At 42.6% G+C, this 18,483-nt stretch overlaps 1 protein-coding gene across 1 annotated transcript in view; it reads left to right on the forward strand.

The window, feature by feature from the left end:
• Window positions 1-369: 369 nt before the first annotated feature.
• pdia2 (protein disulfide isomerase family A, member 2) overlaps window positions 370-18,483 on the forward strand; it is a 29,829-nt gene continuing 11,715 nt past the window's right edge. Inside the window, exons 1-7 of the mRNA XM_068056851.1 lie at window positions 370-579; window positions 2,304-2,510; window positions 7,630-7,763; window positions 7,896-8,033; window positions 12,133-12,249; window positions 15,896-16,021; window positions 16,832-17,026. Of these exons, the coding sequence (XP_067912952.1) occupies window positions 387-579; window positions 2,304-2,510; window positions 7,630-7,763; window positions 7,896-8,033; window positions 12,133-12,249; window positions 15,896-16,021; window positions 16,832-17,026 (1,110 nt within the window). The 5' untranslated portion in view covers window positions 370-386. The remainder of the gene's footprint in view (window positions 580-2,303; window positions 2,511-7,629; window positions 7,764-7,895; window positions 8,034-12,132; window positions 12,250-15,895; window positions 16,022-16,831; window positions 17,027-18,483) is intronic.

Here is an 18,483-nt window from a genome sequence, read left to right on the forward strand (position 1 = left end):
TTGAAGATCTAAAATAGTAACTAAATTATAATTAAAGTAATTAAATACAATTCTATCATAAATTCAGGGGGCCAACTTTTAATTAATGAAATTATTTCAACAGTTTAACAACACCATACAGTTGAGATTATCCTTGTGGAAGCTAATTTTGCCACTTTGTGCTGTGATCCTATACCAAACATGCGACAATACAAAGGTCGGCGTTTTCTCACTCCAGAGGCCAGTGGTAATCCACCAGTAGTTTCCTTATTACCACAGACCAGTAATAATATTCCACGAGGCGTTGGCAGGCAGGCGTCACGTTGCTCTTGTCTTTATCAGCGCTGTTCGGGGGCAGCGTGCAGTTCTGACTTTCTCTGGTCACCATGAGGAAGTGGTGCCCCTTAATGCTGGTCCTAGCCTTCCTTTCTGCTGCGAAGGCTGAAGAAACTGAGGTAAAGGAAGAGCCATCACCACCAAAGGAAGATGCCGAAGAAACCATTTCAGACGAGATTACCGAAGAGCAGGACGTTTTAGTGCTGAACAAGCATAACTTCGAGAGAGCACTAAAGGAGAACAAATACCTTCTGGTGGAATTTTGTAAGTAAACAAGCTTTACGTGTTTGAAAGCAAGAACAAAACTTTCCTAACAAATCATGTGCATGCAAGTATCAAGATAATATTCTACCACAAAAATTAACAGTTCACGCTTATGAATTTTATATTTAATTGTACATTTAGCCAATTAATCAATAAAAATTGGACATGAGCTGAAAAATTATGTATTGGAACCAAATACATAGCTGCTTTGATTATAAGTGTAAACTAACACTTTTCCTTTATCCATGCATAATTATAATTCTGGCCTTTTATGTGAGAATGTGAAATCATTTGTACAGTTGATGAGGGCATATATCTGATACCTGCTCCAGGATCTACTGAAAGATTCTGCCTAGTTATTACCTTGTAAAAGTAAAAATGAAAGCCATCAAAAGTGACTGTCATTCAGTGCCACTACTGTGATCAACACCTACCCAAGTTGGCAGCAGAAATATCAAGTAAGATTGCATTAATATTGATATGGCACTACAGTATCATACTGTGCATTACAAATCCTTCTTGCTGACCACCCGGCATGAATCCATAATATAAGTAGCAGAAATTATGTGTGATCTGGTTGTACTTGCAAATACCAGGAACTTAGCATAAGAATTCACAGCCAGCTTTGTTGATGATGTGCATTTCAAACAACCTTGTTGGAATTGACCTGTCCAATGAAACAAGCTATGGGTACAATCATATAATTATTCTGAGCAAACAAAAGTACAACTCTAAAACTATGCTGCTTTATTTTGAAAGAAGTAAATTAGTTGGGGGTATGCTTTATGTTTACTTTATTCAACCATTAAAAATTCAGTGCTTTTGCACTGTCTTAGCCCTTTGTATCATAATTTACACTCAGCAAAGGTGTATTTGTCCTATTGTTTTATAACACAGCATCACAGAATCACAGCATCGTTACAGTGCAGAAGAAGGCCATTCAGCCCATTGTGTCTGCATTGGCTCGCTGAAAGAGCAATTCCCTCAGTTCCATTCCCTTGCCTTCTCCCCATAACCCTGCATATTCTTCCATTTCATATAACTGTCTAATTCCCTTTTGAATGCTTCAATTGAACGTGCCTCCACCATGTTCTCAGGTAGCGCATTCCAGACCTTAACCACTCATTGTGTGAAAAGTTTTGCCTCATGTCACTTTTGCCTCTTTTACCAAATACTTTAAATCTGTGCCCTCTTGTTCTCGATCCTTTCACAAGTGGGAACAGTTTCTCTCTATCTATTCTGTCCATACCCCGCATGATTTTGAGTACCTCTATCAAATCACCTCTCAGCCTTCTCTTCTCCAAGTAAAACAGTCCTAACTTCTCCAATTTATCTTCATAACTGAAATTCCTCATCCCTGGAACCATTCTTGTAAATCTTTTCTATACTGTCTCCAATGCCCTCACATCTTTCCTAAAGTGCGGCCCCCAGAACTGGATGCAGTACTCCAGCTGAGGCCGAACTAGTGTCTGATACAAGTTCAACATAACTTCCTTGCTCTTGTACTCTATGTCCCTATTAATAAAGCCCAGGATACTGTCTGCTTTATTAAGCACTCCCTCAACCTGTCCTGCCACCTTCAATGACATATGGCAGAGCATTTGACTGAAAATACAAAACAGGAAAGCTACAAACTTTTTTTGATGCCTGAGTGTTTATTCCCCGATGTATAGTGTTTCCGCTAATTATTTGTCTTAAGGTTTTTCTGCATCTCCTTCTAAAAGATGCCCCTTGGTGTGGACACTGTCAGAGTTTGGCACCAGAATATGCCGCTGCTGCAGGACAGCTGAAGAATGAATCTTCAGAATTAAAACTGGCCAAGGTTGATGTCATAGAAGAAAAGGAGCTTGGTTCAGAATTTGGTATCCAGAGCTTTCCAACATTAAAGTTTTTTAAGGAGAGTGACAGAAAAGCTCCTATTGACTACACAGGTAATAAGACTCTCATCAGATATTTACTGACATAAGATCGGATAAATAATAATTTATAGACAATTAGAGTTCAATTTAGAGACAATTCTGGTTAAAAGGAGTACCATGGACAAAATGAGTGAACACAAGGTCATGCACTGAATAAAATTTAGATTACATCATAAGTTATAAGAATCAAACCCAGGTGCTCTACAACCAGAATCTGAATTCCTATATTTGGATTATTTTTATTTTAGCAGTGGGACATAATGTATACCACAATCTATGTCACATCTACCTACAGTCAGTTTCAGGAAGAAACAGCGACAAATCTTGTATTACATCATTGCATACTCTTTTTATTTTGACCAGAGTGTTTGAGTCCTTGAGTACCTGCTGTATATTGGAAGGGATGACATCTTTCACATCTTCCTGACTCAACTATAATCAGCTTCATTTCAAAGATAATTAAGGCTATCATAATTTTTCACGTAAACTTACTCAGTCCCTTTTTCAGACTCTCAGTGGCGATCCCCCTTCATCCCAGTGAACCAGTCTTCTTTTATTTGGTACTGATCCATATATCCTAGTCATGTGACATCCTCCAACGCTGCTGTAATAATCTGTCCAATCTCAGGCATCGTTTGAAAGATCATGCTCTTTAGTCAAATCAAAAATGATCACTACAGCCATGGAGTCCCTTCCTGGAATACTTTGAACACTTGACCAATTATAGGTAAGAGTAGACCAGGAGCAGCGTCCTGGACATCTGCTATGAAGTTTTTATATTACGGGCAGTCCAAGAAACTGCCATGTTTGAGTGCTAGCCATATGAGGTGCAAGTAAATCTCTCAGACTTTTCCTGCTGACTTGGACTTCACCATAACGATAGGGAAGAGTGTTTCTATGATGAGCAGTGGATTATTAACCTATTTCTGTCCTTTTGTCTCCCAGAGATCATTTTTGTATTAATACCTTTTTTATGCCCTTAGGGTACGAGCCATTAGTACAGGAAGTCCGCACTGGAGTTCCAGTCAGATATAGCACAGCGAGGTGCAGAGCATATCCCATCACACTCTGCCCCTGTCTTTGTCTCCATCACAACCCCAGGAACAAGGGGGCAATTTTAACATGGGGGAATGGGTGGAATTGGGTGCGGGGTGAAGAGGTTAGATGACCAAAAACTGGAAGCGCGTGAGGAAGCCGACTCTAACCCGCTGACTTCCGGCTTTCACTCAGGCAGGACAAGGGTCAACCCACTTCCAGGAAGCAAATTGACATTTTAAATATATTAATGAGGCTGGAAGCCTTGGATTTAACCTGCTTTGCAGGTTTAACTGTGACCAGCCAGTTTTCCCTGGCAGCTGCAGCAAGGCAAGGAGAGCCTTGCCGAGTGCTATTTGTGGGCTAGGAGGAGCAGGTGTGCTTTCGCCCGGCCCTTTAAGCTCTCCCCCCACCAACAAAACCCCCCACTACTAAATCCTTCCCCACAATTGGACCTCAGGATCAGACCTCTCCCCCTGGTCTATAATCAGACTGCCTCTCCTGGGATCGTACACCCCGCCCCACCAAACCTCCAGGGTCAGGAATTGGACCATCCCTCTCAGGGTCAGGGCTACAACCTACCTGATCCTACGGCCTCTTCTCCAGTGTGTGGGGAAACCCTGGCTTCCAGGTTTCCCGCCTGCTACTTGGCCACCCTGCTTTCAGTGTCAAAAAGTTAATATTCTCCCCTCTTGTGTCAGTCCCAACCTCATAAGAACACCCGTGTTGCACTAATGTGGCATTTTTGGTGGTAGTGATAATAATTCAGTCAGTTTTAACAAAATTATGGAAAAGGACAGAGATAGGACAGGAGTTAGGGTTCTCAATTGGGGCAAGGCCAATTTTATGAAACTGAGGAGTGATATAGCGAAAGTGGACTGGAAACAGCTACTTGAAGGTAAATAAGTGTCAGAACAGTGGGAGGCATTCAAAGGGTGAATTCAAGGGGTTCAGAGTAAACATGTTTCCACAAAGAAAAAGGCTGAGACAGCTAAATCTAGAGCCCCATGGATGTCAAAGAGCCTTCAGGGTAAGATAAGGCAGAAAAGGAAAGCTTATGTCCGACACCAAGAACTCAATACTACAGAAAGCCAAGCGGAGTACAGAAAGTGGAGGGGTGAAATCAAAAAGGAAATTAGGAAAGCAAATGGAAAGCATGAAAGAATATTGGCAAGCAAAATCAAAGTGAACCCAAAGATGTTTTATCAATACATTAAGAGTAAGAGGATAACTAAGGAGAGAGTAGGGTCCATAAAAGACCACAAATGTAACCTATGTGTAGGGGCAGAAGATTTTGGTATGGTTCTTAATGAATATTTTGCATCTGTCTTCACAAAAGAGGTGGACAATGTAGATATTGTAGTTAAGGAGGAAGAGTGTGAAGTATTGGATGTGATAAACTTAAGGAGAGAGGATGTATTAATGGGATTAGCATCCTTGAAAGTTGATAAATCACCAGTGCCAGATGAAATGTACCCTAGGCAGTTAAAAGAAGCAAGAGAGGAAATAGCAGAAGGTCTGACCATCATTTTCCAGTCCTCACTGGATACAGGTGTGGTGCCGGAGGATTGGAGAATTGCTAACGTTGTACCTCTGTTTAAAAAAGGAGCAAAGGATAGACTGAATAATTACAGGCCAGTCAATCTATCCTCAATAGTGGGCAAAATATTGGAATCTTTTCTGAGAGACAGGATAAACTGTCACTTAGAAAGGCACAGGTTAATCAAGGATAGTCAGCATGGATTTGTTAAGGGAAGATCATGTTTGACCAACTTCATCAAATTTTTTGAAGAGGTAACGAGGAAGATAGATGAGGGTAGAGTGCAGAGTTGATGTGGTCTACATGGATTTTAGCAAGGCTTTTGACAAGGTCTCACATGGTAGACTGGTTAAAAAAAAAACTGATGGGATCCAGGGAAATGCAGCAAGTTGGATACAAAATTGGCTCAGTGGCAGGAAACAAAGGGTAACTGTTGATGGCTATTTTAGAGACTGGAGGGCTGTTTCCGGTGGCGTTCCGCAGTGCTCAGTACTGGGTCCCCTGCTTTTTGTGGTATATATTAACGATTTGGATGTAAATGTATGGGGCATGATCAAGAAGTTTGCAGACGACACAAAGATTGGCCGTGTGGTAGATAGCGAGGTGGATAGCTGTAGGCTGCAGGAAGATATTGATGGTCTGATCAGATGGGCAGCAAAGTGGCAAATGGAATTCAACTTGGAGAAGTGTGAGGTGATGCATTTGGGGAGTCAAACAAGGCAAAGGAATACATGATTAATGGGAAAATACTGAGAAGTTTAGAGGAAGTGAGGGACCTTGGAGTGAATGTCCACAGATCCTGAAGGTAGCAGGACTGGTCGACAGGTAGTAAAGAAGGACTATGGAATCCTTTCCTTTATTAGCCAAGGTACAGAATATAAGAGCAGGGAGGTTATGCTGGAACTGTATCATTGGTTAGGCCACAACTTGAGTACTGTGTGCAGTTCTGATCACCTCATTACAGAAAGAATGTATTTGCACTAGAGAGGGTACAGAGGAGATTTACGAGGATGTTGCCAGGACTGGAAAAATGCAGTTCTGAGGAAAGATTGGATAGGCTGAAGTTATTCTCCTTCAGAGAGATGAAACAGAGAAGGCTGAGGGGAGATCTGATAGAAATGTACAAAATTTTGAGGGGATCGAGTGGAGGTGAAGGGTCTATTCACCTTGGCAGAGAGATCAGTGATGAGGGGGCATAGATTTAAAGTGATTGGTAGAAAAATTAGAGGGGAGATGAGGAAAAACTTTTTCACCCAGAGGGCGGTGGCGGTCTGGAACTCACTGTCTGAAAGGGTAGTTGAGGCAGAGACCCTCAACTGATTCAAAAGGAGACTGGATATTCACCTCAAGTGCCGTAATCTGCAGGGCTACAGACCAAATGCTGGAAGGTGGGATTAGAATAGGTGGATCACTTTTCGGCCGGCACAGACACGATGGGCCAAGTAGCCTTTTTCTGTGCCTTAAACTTTCTATGATTCTATGATTCTCACACCAACCATCTTTTGGATAATAATGATATTGTCAGTTTATGCCAAATTGCTGTAAACCCATGCACACTACCAAAGCATATCTTACATTGGACCCTTAGAGCCAGTAGAAGAGATCCATCCTATCAGACTAGGCTGGATTTGAACCCAGGTCCTAGAGATGAAAAACCTGTGTCTAATCCACTGAGACACCCAGTTGGCAACATAGAATTGCATAGAATATACAGCATAGAAACAGACCATTCGACCCAACTCTGCTGCACACGAACTTACTCCCACCCTAATCATGCCATTTCTACTTGATAATGTCCGACTAACCTTTGCAAGACTATTCATTTTTTTAACTAATTGGTGATTTCATTCTGATGAAATGATATTAATGTAAACAATTCCCTGATTGCAGAATAACCCCTCAGAATTGCATTCTATTTTATGAAAGAGTGGGTAGCAGCATCATTTGAGACCTCGGGGTGGTCGTCCCTGCCTCCCATGACCTTTAGTGAGTCGCCACAGGTCCAGGTAAGGGTCCCATGCTCAGGGTTACGAGCCATGGCCAATGGCGGAACCAGCGATTTTATGGTGGTGATGGTGGAAGGGCTAGAACCTGGAGGGAGAATGGCTGCATACAGGTGGAGGATCCTTTGGGAAGAGGATTGTGTTTCCTTTAAAGCACACATGAGGAACACAACTGAAAAGGAATGCACAGGACCGTGAGGCATGGAGAGGACCTGCCCTTGGGCAGATCACAAGTACTGTTTTACAAAAGAGATTATTGTCACAGTTTTAATTTGTAATTACATCACACAGAGATGCGTTATTCATTCTTACATCTCAATGCTTGCCACTTTATCCACTCACCCCACCCCCATTAATGGACTGATATTTGTTCAATATTTGGAGTATTTTTCAGAAACTAATTTTTACTTCGCGTAATTTGCAGGGGAAGTCAATTTACTTTTAGGGGCTTAAAATATTACAGTGGAGCAAATGTTGGTTATAGACATATTCACCAATGATTTTGGATTACTTGAACCACAAGATATTCAGCTGATGCTTTATGTTCCTTCAGGGAAAAGAAATGCTAAAGGCATAATCAACTGGCTGAAAAGAAGGACTGGCCCTAGCTATACATTCCTGGACAGTGTAGCTGAAGTTGAAAAATTTATTGACTCAGCTGAGGTTGTCATCATTGGCTTTTTCAAGGTAATCATTTTATTTGCATAGATTTTCAAAAACTTGTAAAATAAATATATAGTTTTTCCTACTTGTTTCTTTTAAATAGTCTTTGATACACTGGAGTATTTTACAGAACTGATTTTGCATTTCTTTATTGAGGACCTTGAAAATGATGATGTGAAAACATTTTCAGAGACAGCAAATGATGCCGATGAAATACCATTTGCTATCGCCAACAATAGAAAGATTTTGGAGAAATATGGCATATCAAAGAATACCATAGCATTGTTCAAAAAGGTAAGTTGTGTGAACATTTTTTTTAATTTAGCTGGTTCATTTTGAAAAACAATTGATATTTGACAAACACATCCTTGATCCAATTATATAATGCTCTTTTATTCGTCATTCCACTTTAATCCAATCGTACAGTCCCTGAACGAACCTGAGTGCGTTTCCAGTTTGCTGAGCTCTCCCCACTTAATTGCACAGCCTCTGAGGCAGTCCTCACAGTCATTGGTTAATGCACAAAGTATTTAGTGCCGTTAATTCAAAGTGTAATAACAGGTATGCAAAATATACGTTTATGTGGGACTTTTTTGTTTCAATTGTGTTTCTAAATTCACTTTGAAAAGAGCTATAGCCTAAAAATGTATAGCTTGAAAAGAAGGATTGACTGTTTACAGGAATCCTGAGAAAAACCTAATTCTGACCTAAACACATTTCATTCAGTCGTAGAAGCAAATTACAGAGTGGAAAGACATAGATTCACACATGTCTCCCTTCACTGTGGGATTGTGACTTCTCAGTCTTTGCTAGGCTGTTGGGGAGTGAGGAGTCAGGGAGGAGTCTGGAGTTGAGACCAGGCACTTTTTCACAGTGAGGACAAGACTTGACATTGGCCACATTTAGAATACAATTAACATAGTTCTTTATCTAATGCTGGAGAAAATTCCTCTTATATAGAAGAACAAGGAGTGAAAAAAAATGCCCCTTTTGCAGCCACAGATAGAATAATTCAAGTCTTGAATTAGCTGCTGCTATTTGATCATTTTCACTCTCAGCCTTCTTGAGGCTCTGCTACCAGAGACACAGATCACTAGTCTGTTGTAATTTTAGTGTTCTATAAATGTTAGAAAGTGTATTAAGCTCAGTAAGAGAGAGGAAGAGACTGGGTCAGGGAAAGTGTGAAAGGAGAGAGAATTCTTCTTAATGCTAATATCAGTTCAATTTTAAAAAAAGAATTATGTATTTTAACTGTTATATTGACATCGAGAAAAGTTAATTGGTAATTATTGCATAAATCCATATGTGAAAGGGAGATTATATAGGGAGGAATTTTATGCTCTAACCTGCATCAGGTTTGGGGTTGGGGAGCGCATATAATTAGTTGGGATGTGGCTACCTTCCCACCTCCACTCAAATTGCGTCTGGGGTGCGAAGGCCTGTGAACGGCCTTCCCGCCCTGCTGACAATTGAGACCCTTAAGTGGGCAATTAATGCCTAATTAAGGTCCTCAGCCTGCCAGCGCAGGAATTAGCTGAGCAGTGGGTGGGCCTGTCAACGCACGGGGAGCACACCAAGCAAACCCATGTGGGTTGCGTGCCGGCTCCAGGGCGGGGAGGGGGGCAGTGGTGTCCCTCGTTAAAAGGCACTTACAGCCTGAACGAGGGACCCAGCATAGGGAAGGTGGGGGGGCTTGCTGAAAGCCACCCCCTGCTCTTGCTGCCGACCCCCCTACACCTCCCTCCCCCACGACCCCCACCCTGCAAAACCCCTCCTGCTGTGACTTACCTGTGGCCTGGTTCCAGGGCCTCGGGTGAGTCCAGTACCAACAGCAGGCACCACCTCTGTAGTGGCACTGCTCACTTAAAGAGATGCTAGCTTCTGATTGGGCGATAGCTCTCAGCAGGTGGGACTTCCATTGCCGTGGTCTTTGATCCCGGAGAAGACCCATCACTGTCCACTTAAGTGCCTAATAGGCACTTGATTTGGCGGGTTTCTCCAGAGGAGGCGACACGGGGCTCTCTTTGGCACTTTTGCCAGTGGTCAAGACCCCGTCACCAAGACAAAATTCCGGCCATAGGGAAAGGCAGACAGAGCGTGTCTTCTTCATTCTAATTTGAGCCCCTTTGAGCAAAATCAATGGGAAGGGAGGGTGGGAGGTAAATCGAGGAGGAAGGAAACAAATTTAGGCTGAGGGGGCTTCTGTCCTTGAGGATAGTTATTTGGGATAGGGAGGAGTGGATGGAGAACTGACAATAAAGTGAGTGATAGTGATGCAAGAAGGGTAGGATTTATGGATGAATGTGTAGTTCAAAGGGGAAGAGCATACTTATGGGAGTGAGGATTGAGGAGGTTCACAAGTGATAGGGGAGAACATGGAAAAGAGCTGCAAAAGGTCATATTTTCCCCACAAACCTATCCCAAATGTGGCCTACAGACTTTGATGGCAACCAAGAGATAGGGTGAGTAAAGCAAAAGAGAATAGAAAGAAGCAGAAGAGGGGAGACAGAAAGAAAAAGCAGTAACAGAAAGATCATATTCTCCAAATTATCATGTTCAATGCTATGGAAGATAGTTTAGCCGTATATTACATTTTCTATGAATGTTATGCATTTCTGATTGAGTAAAATCATTCTATGACATAGTCACAGCTGCAGCTGCACCTTTCTACCAACCACTGGAGCTTTATAAACCCGAGAGCTGCAAATCCCTCCGATTTTAAAATTCTAATCCTTGTTTTCAAATCCCTCCATGGCCTTGAACCTCCCTATGTAACCTGCTCCGGCACTCTTGCAATTCTGGCACTTGCACATGCTGGCTTTTCATTGCTGCAGTTGGTGGCCATGCTTGCAGGTTGCCTAGGCCCCAAGCTTAAATATGTCCTCCCTAAACCTCTCTACCTCTCTCTTTTTTCGTTAAGATACTCCTGAAATCTTACCCTTTTGATCAAGCTTTAGGTCACCTCTTCTAATATCACTAACTGGCATGGTGTCAAATTATGTTTGATAATCGCTCCTGTGAAATGCCTTGGGACATATTACAATGTTAAAGGTGCTACATAAATGCAAGTTGTTGCTGTAAAGAATCACTAATGCATTCTTTTTAAAATTAGCTTTGCCCTGACTTTCTGCGGGAAAACTCACAGGAAAACCATTGGTAGCCAGTATGTACAGTTGACTTAAGTATCCAGAAACTAAAGCATGGCTACATTTGATTGGACCTGTCAACCACTTAACAACCTCAATTGCTGCTTTTCCAACAACATATGTTTAAACTATGCCTGAAATGGAGAACCTATAGTTTGTTATTTGTTACACTGCTATTGCTAGTTACAGCACTGTGAATTGGTTTTTCATCCAGACTGGCACCCTTAATTTTGTCCCTATTGTGTGTTTATCTTCAAGCTGTGGGAACATTTTGTGGATGCACTTTGGACCTAAAAAGCATAAATCAGAGTACTTTCTAAATGATGAAAAGCTAAAAACAGTGCAGGTCTGAAGAGATGTCATGGGCAATACTGAAAATATTCCAAAATGCTGGAGTTTATATGTGAAGGACAAGAATACAAGGAGGTAGAGGTTGTGCTACAGTTATACAAAGCCCTGGTTAGATCATACCTGGATTACTGTGTTTCGTTCTGGGCACAACAGCTCAGAAAGTACATATTGGCCTTGGAGGGAGTACGACATTGATTTACTGCAATACTATCAGGCCTCCAAGGGTTAAATTATGAGGCAAGATTACACAAACTAGGGTTGTATTCTCTGGAAATTAGAAGTTTAAGGGGTGATTTGATCGAAGTTTTCAAGATATTAAGGAGAACTAATAGGGTAGATTGGGAGAAACTACTTTGGCTGGTTGGGGAGTCTAGGACCGGGGACATAGCCTTAAAATTAGAGCCAGACATTTCAGGAGTGAAGTTAGGAAACACTTCCATACATAAAATGTGCGAGAAGTTTGGAACGCTCTTCCACAAATGGTAATTGATGCTATTTCAGTTGTCAATTTTAAAACTGAGATTGTTAGATTTTTGTTAACCAAAGGTATTAAGGGATAAGGAGCAGAGGTGGGTATATGGAGTTAGGTCACAGATCAGCTATGATCTCATTGAATGGTAGAACAGGCTCGAGGGGTTAAATGACCTCCTCCTGTTCCTATGTTCCTATTTCTGTAACTGTGCCGTTTACAGAAACAAAACCCTAAGCATTTGTTAGCTGTATTTGCTGATGTTCTGATATGTGGAAAGAGTCTGCATACCTCAATTGTGTAGAAATGCAAATTCCAGCACATTATATAACATAACTATTTATTGTGTATGAGCACATGTGTTTGTATTTAACCAATGTTGAATCCTTTGGCTGAATGTTACTTTAACAAGTGATTGTTCCCTTAGTTTGATGATCAGCGACAAGATTTTGAAATTGAGGATGAGACTGGTTTGACTAAGGAGGAGCTCAACAAATTTATCAGAATTAATGAAATGCACCTTGTAACTGAATTTACCAAAGAGGTATGTCACATAAAGCTTTAGCTATTTTGTTTCTTAAATAAAGCATTTTATTTAGATATAATTAAAGCAAACTGAGGATGCTGGAAATCTGAAATTAAAAAAAGAGAAAATGCTGGAAATACTCAGCAGGTCAGGTAGCATCTGTGCAGAGAGAGAAAGCGAGTTAAGATTTCAGGTTGGTGAACTGCCATCAGAACTTATTAGCTGTAATGTGCCTGTTTGACCAATCAAGTTTTCCAATGATACCAAATTGGGAAGGTTTGTAAATAAACAGTTGCAAAGAAATCTGCTGAGTTCTTTTTTGGGATATTTAGTCAAAAAGTGGGAGATAGTGTTTAATGTAGAAAAATACAAAGGGGGGAATGTTATGCTTTCCCCAACGGCAGGTTTGGAGGCGGGGAGAGCATAAAATCGGGAGGGATGGTGGGGTGGGGACCCCACCATCATCCCGCCTCAGCCAAAAATAAGTCCTGCCGGCAATTGAGACCCTTTATTGAGCAATTAATCCCCCGCCGCAATTAGCCATGTGGTGGGCAGCCCTGTCACCACACTGGATGCACGGCATGGAAAACCATGCAGTCTGCATCCCAGCTCCAGAGGTGGGGGTCCCTCGTTAAAAGGCATTGGGAAGGGAGGGATCACACTGAGTGCCCCCCCCCGACATCCTGCTCCCCCACAACGCCCACTCTGTGAGAGCCCTCCCGCCCTGACCTACCTGTGGCCTGGGACCAGCACTGCTCCTAGGCCTCGTAGGTGCTCCTCTGGTGATTGCCACTGCCTTTGCGGTGGCACTGCTCAGTGGACGAGCTGCCAGCCTCTGATTGGCTGGCAGCTCTCCAAGAGCGGGACTTCTGGCAAAGTGGTCCTTGATCCTATTGAAGGCCCACTGCTGTTCACTTAAGTGCCTGATTGGCACTACATTCACAGAATTATAAAATCGTTACAGCGCAGAAGGAGGCCATTTGGACCATCGTGTCTGCACCGGCTCTCCTAATGAATATTTTACCTAGTGTCACTCCTCCACCATCTCCCCGTAACCCCGCACATTCTTCCTTTTCATTTAACAGTCTAATTCCCTTTTGAATGCTTCAATTGAACCTGCCTCCACCACATTCTCAGGCAGTGCATTCCAGACCTTAACCACTCGCTACATGAAAAAGTTTTCCCTCATGTCTCTTTTGCTTCTTTTAGCAATTACTTTAAATCTGTGCCCTCTTGTTCCCGATCCTTTCACGAGTGGGAACAGTTTCTCTCTATCTATTCTGTCCATACCTTTCATGATTTTGAACATGTCTATCTAATCACCTCTCAGCCTTCTCTTCTCCAAGGAAAACACTCCCAACTTCTCCAATCTGTCTTCATATCTGAAGTTCCTCATCCCTGGAACCATTCTCATGAATCTTTTCTGCACCCTCTCTAAGGCCTTCACATCCTTACTAAAGTGCAGTGCCCAGAACTGGACGCAATACTCCAGCTGAGGCCAAACTAGTGTCTTATACAAGTTCAACATAACTTCCTTGCTCTTGTACTCTATGCCCCTATTAATAAAGCCCAGGATACTGTATGCTTTATTAACCACTCTCTCAACCTGTCCTGCCTATGCACATATATCCCCAGGTCCCTCTGCTTCTGCACCCCCATTTGAATTATACCCTTTATTTTATATTGTCTCTCCATGTTCTTCCTACAAAAATGTATCACTTCACATTTCTCTGCATTGAACTTCATCCCATTCCACCAACCTGTGTAGGAAAGAGGCTGTGTAGTCCTTTGGAAGTTCTACACTATCCTTCTCACAGTTCACAATGCTTCCAAGTTTCGTATCATCTGAAAACTTTGAAATTCACAGGGCCTCTGTAGAAGAGGCAACACACGGTTCTGGTTTTGCTTTTTCTGGATGTCAAGACCCCCATCGCATGCATGAAATCCTGGCCAAAGTTCTGTATCTGAGGAAGGGCCACAAACAAAGGGAATACAAGACAAACAGTCAATTAAATCTGTGGGATTTAGTGAATACTTTCAAACACCAGCAGAATGTGCAATATTGGTAAAGGAACATCAAACAAGATCCTGGGAATTATCGTGTGAGGAATAGAGCACACGTCTTAGGAAGTGATAATTAGTTTGTACAAAACATTGGCTTGTCCCCACTTTGAATATTGTATATAGTTCTAGGCTTTGCACCACTGGGGAGTTATCCTGATCTTGGATGGAGTATGAAGAAAAGCAAAGACCATTAAAATTGAGTTTTTGTTGATAGTTTGATAACCTAGGTTTTGTTCCTAGATCTTTTAGATTTTAGTTGAAGTGTAAACTAAAGGGGAATAATTAGACCCCATAAACCCTGGCTGGGATTTTATGTGGCCCCCTGAGGCAGGGTTGGAGGTAGTGGGGGCATGGAGTATCGCGACAGGTGGTGAGCCGGGGGGGGGGTGGGGGCAGAGGGCCCATCACCTCCCCATCACAAAGTGTTCTTCCTGGGGGCGGAATAGGCCGGCAGTAGACTTGCAGGTGATAGGTAAATTAGCTGTTATAAATTGCCCCTAGTGTAGGTAGGTGGTAGGGCATATGGGACTACTGTAGGGTTAATATAAATGGGTGGTTGTTGGTCGACACAGACTCGGTGGGCCGAAGGGCCTGTTTCAGTGCTGTATCTCTTTAAAAAAAAAGCCTTCCCTCCCAGAGGCCAATTGAGGCCCTTCATTAACAGCCAATTAAGGGCCTCTTCCTGCCAATGCTGGGTTCTTACTAGTGGCAGGGGTTGCCTCCGCCATGCAGGGAGGGCACCTTGTAACATGAGGCACACTCCCTGTGGACTTTCCCTCCTCCATGGGAAATCTGTGGCCCATGGAGGAATCCCTGCCGGGAACCTCTTTACCCTCAGGAACCCCTCCCTCAGGACTGCACAACCACCCCCCAACACCCCCTCCTCTTACCAGGACCTTCTGAACTGGCCCCAGCAACCCTGCCTCACTTACCTGAAGTCTGGGGTTCCAGTGCTGGGCCTGGGTCCAAGGCCTCTGCAGTACTGGCAGCAGCCACCACTCCTGGTGGCAATGCCGATATGGCTGAGCTGCCAGCCCTCTGATTGTTTTTTTTTCACTGCTTTTGACTTCTGTAAGATTTATTTTTTAGATTTATTTATTTAGAGATACAGCACTGAAACGGGCCCTTTGGCCCACCGGGTCTATGCCAACCAACAACCACCCATTTATACTAATCCTACATTCATCCCATATTCCCCACCACCTACCTAAACTAGGGGCAATTTACAATGGCCAATTTACCTATCAACCTGCAAGTCTTTGGCTGTGGGAGGAAACCTGAGCATCTGGCAGAAACCTATGCAGTCACAGGGAGAACTTGCAAACTCCGCACAGGCAGTACCCAGAACTGAACCTGGGCCGCTGGAGCTGTGAGGCTGCAGTGCTAACCACTGTGCCACCCTGGCATTACTAAGAATTGGGGAGGGTGATGTATTAATATGTATCATCTAGTAGATAGAATGAATCTGGATGGATCTTTTGTAATACTAGTTTTGATATTATCATCAATTGTCTTTTCACTACAAAGAACCTGTTATCGCATTTATACAGCTGTAATGTTTGGTCAAGCTATCGTTCACCTGCAATGATTAATTTTGCAGACGAATGCTAAAATTTTTGATGCTAAAATTGACAACCACATCCTGTTGTTCATCAACAAGACAATTGAGGAGCACAATCAACTACTGGAGAAATTTCGAGATGCTGCAGCTTCCTTCAGAGGCAAGGTATAGAGCCCCTCTGTTCAGTGCCTGTTAACCCCACTATCATTTCCCAAGAAACCATTTACAAATGTTTAAAGTGTGAACAGAATGGTTTTATTTCTTGTTCTTTCCCATCTTTATTCTGAAACATTTATATTTTCAATTAGCCTTTGTTGGTTTGAAGTGCGTAAATCAATCAGTTACAAAAATGCATTTTTTGTATCTCAATCTGAGGATCTGCTGACTTGATTCTGATTTTGAGAAGTTGGTTCTATTGGAACATTTGACCAGTTTTCCTGAGTTGCTAAACATGAAATATAACTCCAGCAATGCCAAGGTAGTAAATCTTATTAGTAGTAATATTTCTTCAATTGGAGAAGTTTATTGAAAAGTTTTTCTTCGTACACACTGATCAAGGCATGCAGTGGACCTCTGGGTAGATTGATAGAGGAAAAAGCATTGGAATTATTTAAGAAAATTGTGTATACCACAGTGGGGTGGGGGGGCATGGTGCCTGAATGACGAGCTAAGATGGGTAGAATAATCTTCTTTATCATGTGATCGTGTGAACTAAGTTGGAGTTTCAATCACTCAGAACATCAGCCATTTGGACTTTACACCAAGGTTTATTTAATCTCTAGTTCAGGCAATCAACAACCTTATATTTTGGTAAACCAGAGAAACAACGAAAATACCTGAAAGAGCATGAATGTAGTAATAGTGAAAATAAAAAGAGCTATTTTTTTTTCCTTATACCATGTTTCAGAAGAAAATTCATGCTGCTCAGCAGCCGTTCAAGGGCTGGTCTCAATCCCAGGCATTTCTTTTTTTCAGGTCCTTTTTGTTTTTATTGAAATTAATGGTGACATTGAACACGTGCTCGAGTACTTCTCCGTGAAGAAGAAGGATGCACCCACAGTCCGTTTAATTAACATCAGCAGTATTAAGAAATACAAGTTTCCATTTGATGATATTACCACAGAGAATGTGAAAAGCTTCTGTCAGGATAGTCTTGATGGAAAACTTGAGGTACTCTCTACAATATTAGATTTCTTGCAATATTTCTCTTTTTTTAGAAATTGAGAGACCAAGAATTATTTGTTTCCAAAATATTGTAAACTATGCATTTTCTGTTTCATTCCTACCTTCGATGATCATGATTTGAAGTTTTCGTGCGCATGCTGTATTTCAGTTGAGTTACGGAGCACGAAACTGAAATTTATTACAAAATAGTTAAAACCAAATTTCAGATTTCACCAAGATATTAACATTATAAGTCCAGGAAAGTCTTTCTTCACTCAGTTTCAGCATCATGATCTCAAGACCTCGCTCAGGTTAAGTGTTAGGGGAAACAGTACAGGTATTTGCAGTCAGGATATCAAAGGTAATTAGACCATTCCACACATGGGGCTGGAGCAGCGGCGGGTGAAAGAAAATGGCGGCCTGAGCATGCGTGCCATGCAATCTTCCTCGCAGCGGCCCAAGATAATGCGCTGGTCGGGCAGTTCCCCCCCCCCCACCCCCCCCCCCGCCCCAACTCAATCACATGGAGGGGGGTGGGCTCTGCGGCGCCGGAAGTAGTGTCAGCTGCATGTGCTGGTGCCATTTTAACAGGGCAGCCAACCCTGCCGGCTCATCTAAATTTTTAAAGGAATACCTCCCCCCACCCCAATGTACCGCATTATAACCTATTGCCCCTCCCCCCAATACCAATGAAATGCAATATTTGACCTCTCACCCCCCTCCCCAAAACTACCTGCAAAACTTGACTCCCCCATCCCAAAAACTGATCAAAGTGCAGAGGTCACCCATTCCCACCCTCCTCTACGCGAGTAATTTACACTTGACCCCATTTATCCCCACCCCTCTCCCCCCACTGCACTAAAAATTATAAGCTCCCCCCTTCGTCACCACAGTGGCACCTCCTCTCCCTGGATGGGCAAGTGAAGGCGCATGAGTGCCGGCCATCGCTCGCAAGATTGCGGCCCGAAGATAAGATTATATTGAAATGTGTTCATTTGATTAAATATGTTAAGCCGAGTCCCGTCACCCAGCACCAGCAGGAAGATTGGGCCCGGCACTCCCGGCGTTGGGCTCCGAGGCCGGCCGCTACTGGAACAATCTTCCGGCCCCGAACCCCCCCCCACCCCCCTCGCCCACCACGGAGCCTGACGTCGGGAGCTCAGTAAAATCCTGGCCATGGTAATTATTCAAATAAGCAATAAATATAATTTAACAAGGACCCACCTCCAGATTGCAATACACAAAAGTTGCTAAAGAAGCAGAACCACAAGAAATTAGGTCATAATTATTAGTCTGAATTACTTTGTCGTAACAATCCAATTGCAGCAGTAAACTATTACCTCTCAAGTGTCAAATCTCTGAAATTAGATTCAACTCCAGTGTCTGAATTAGTCAATCATTTACTAATATAGGTTCTCATCAGTTGTTTAAAATATATTCCCACTTTATCTAAAATATAAGCA

Source organism: Heterodontus francisci, chromosome 24 (genome assembly GCF_036365525.1).
Source record: "Heterodontus francisci isolate sHetFra1 chromosome 24, sHetFra1.hap1, whole genome shotgun sequence".
In the NCBI taxonomy this organism is placed as follows: Eukaryota; Metazoa; Chordata; class Chondrichthyes; order Heterodontiformes; family Heterodontidae; genus Heterodontus; species Heterodontus francisci.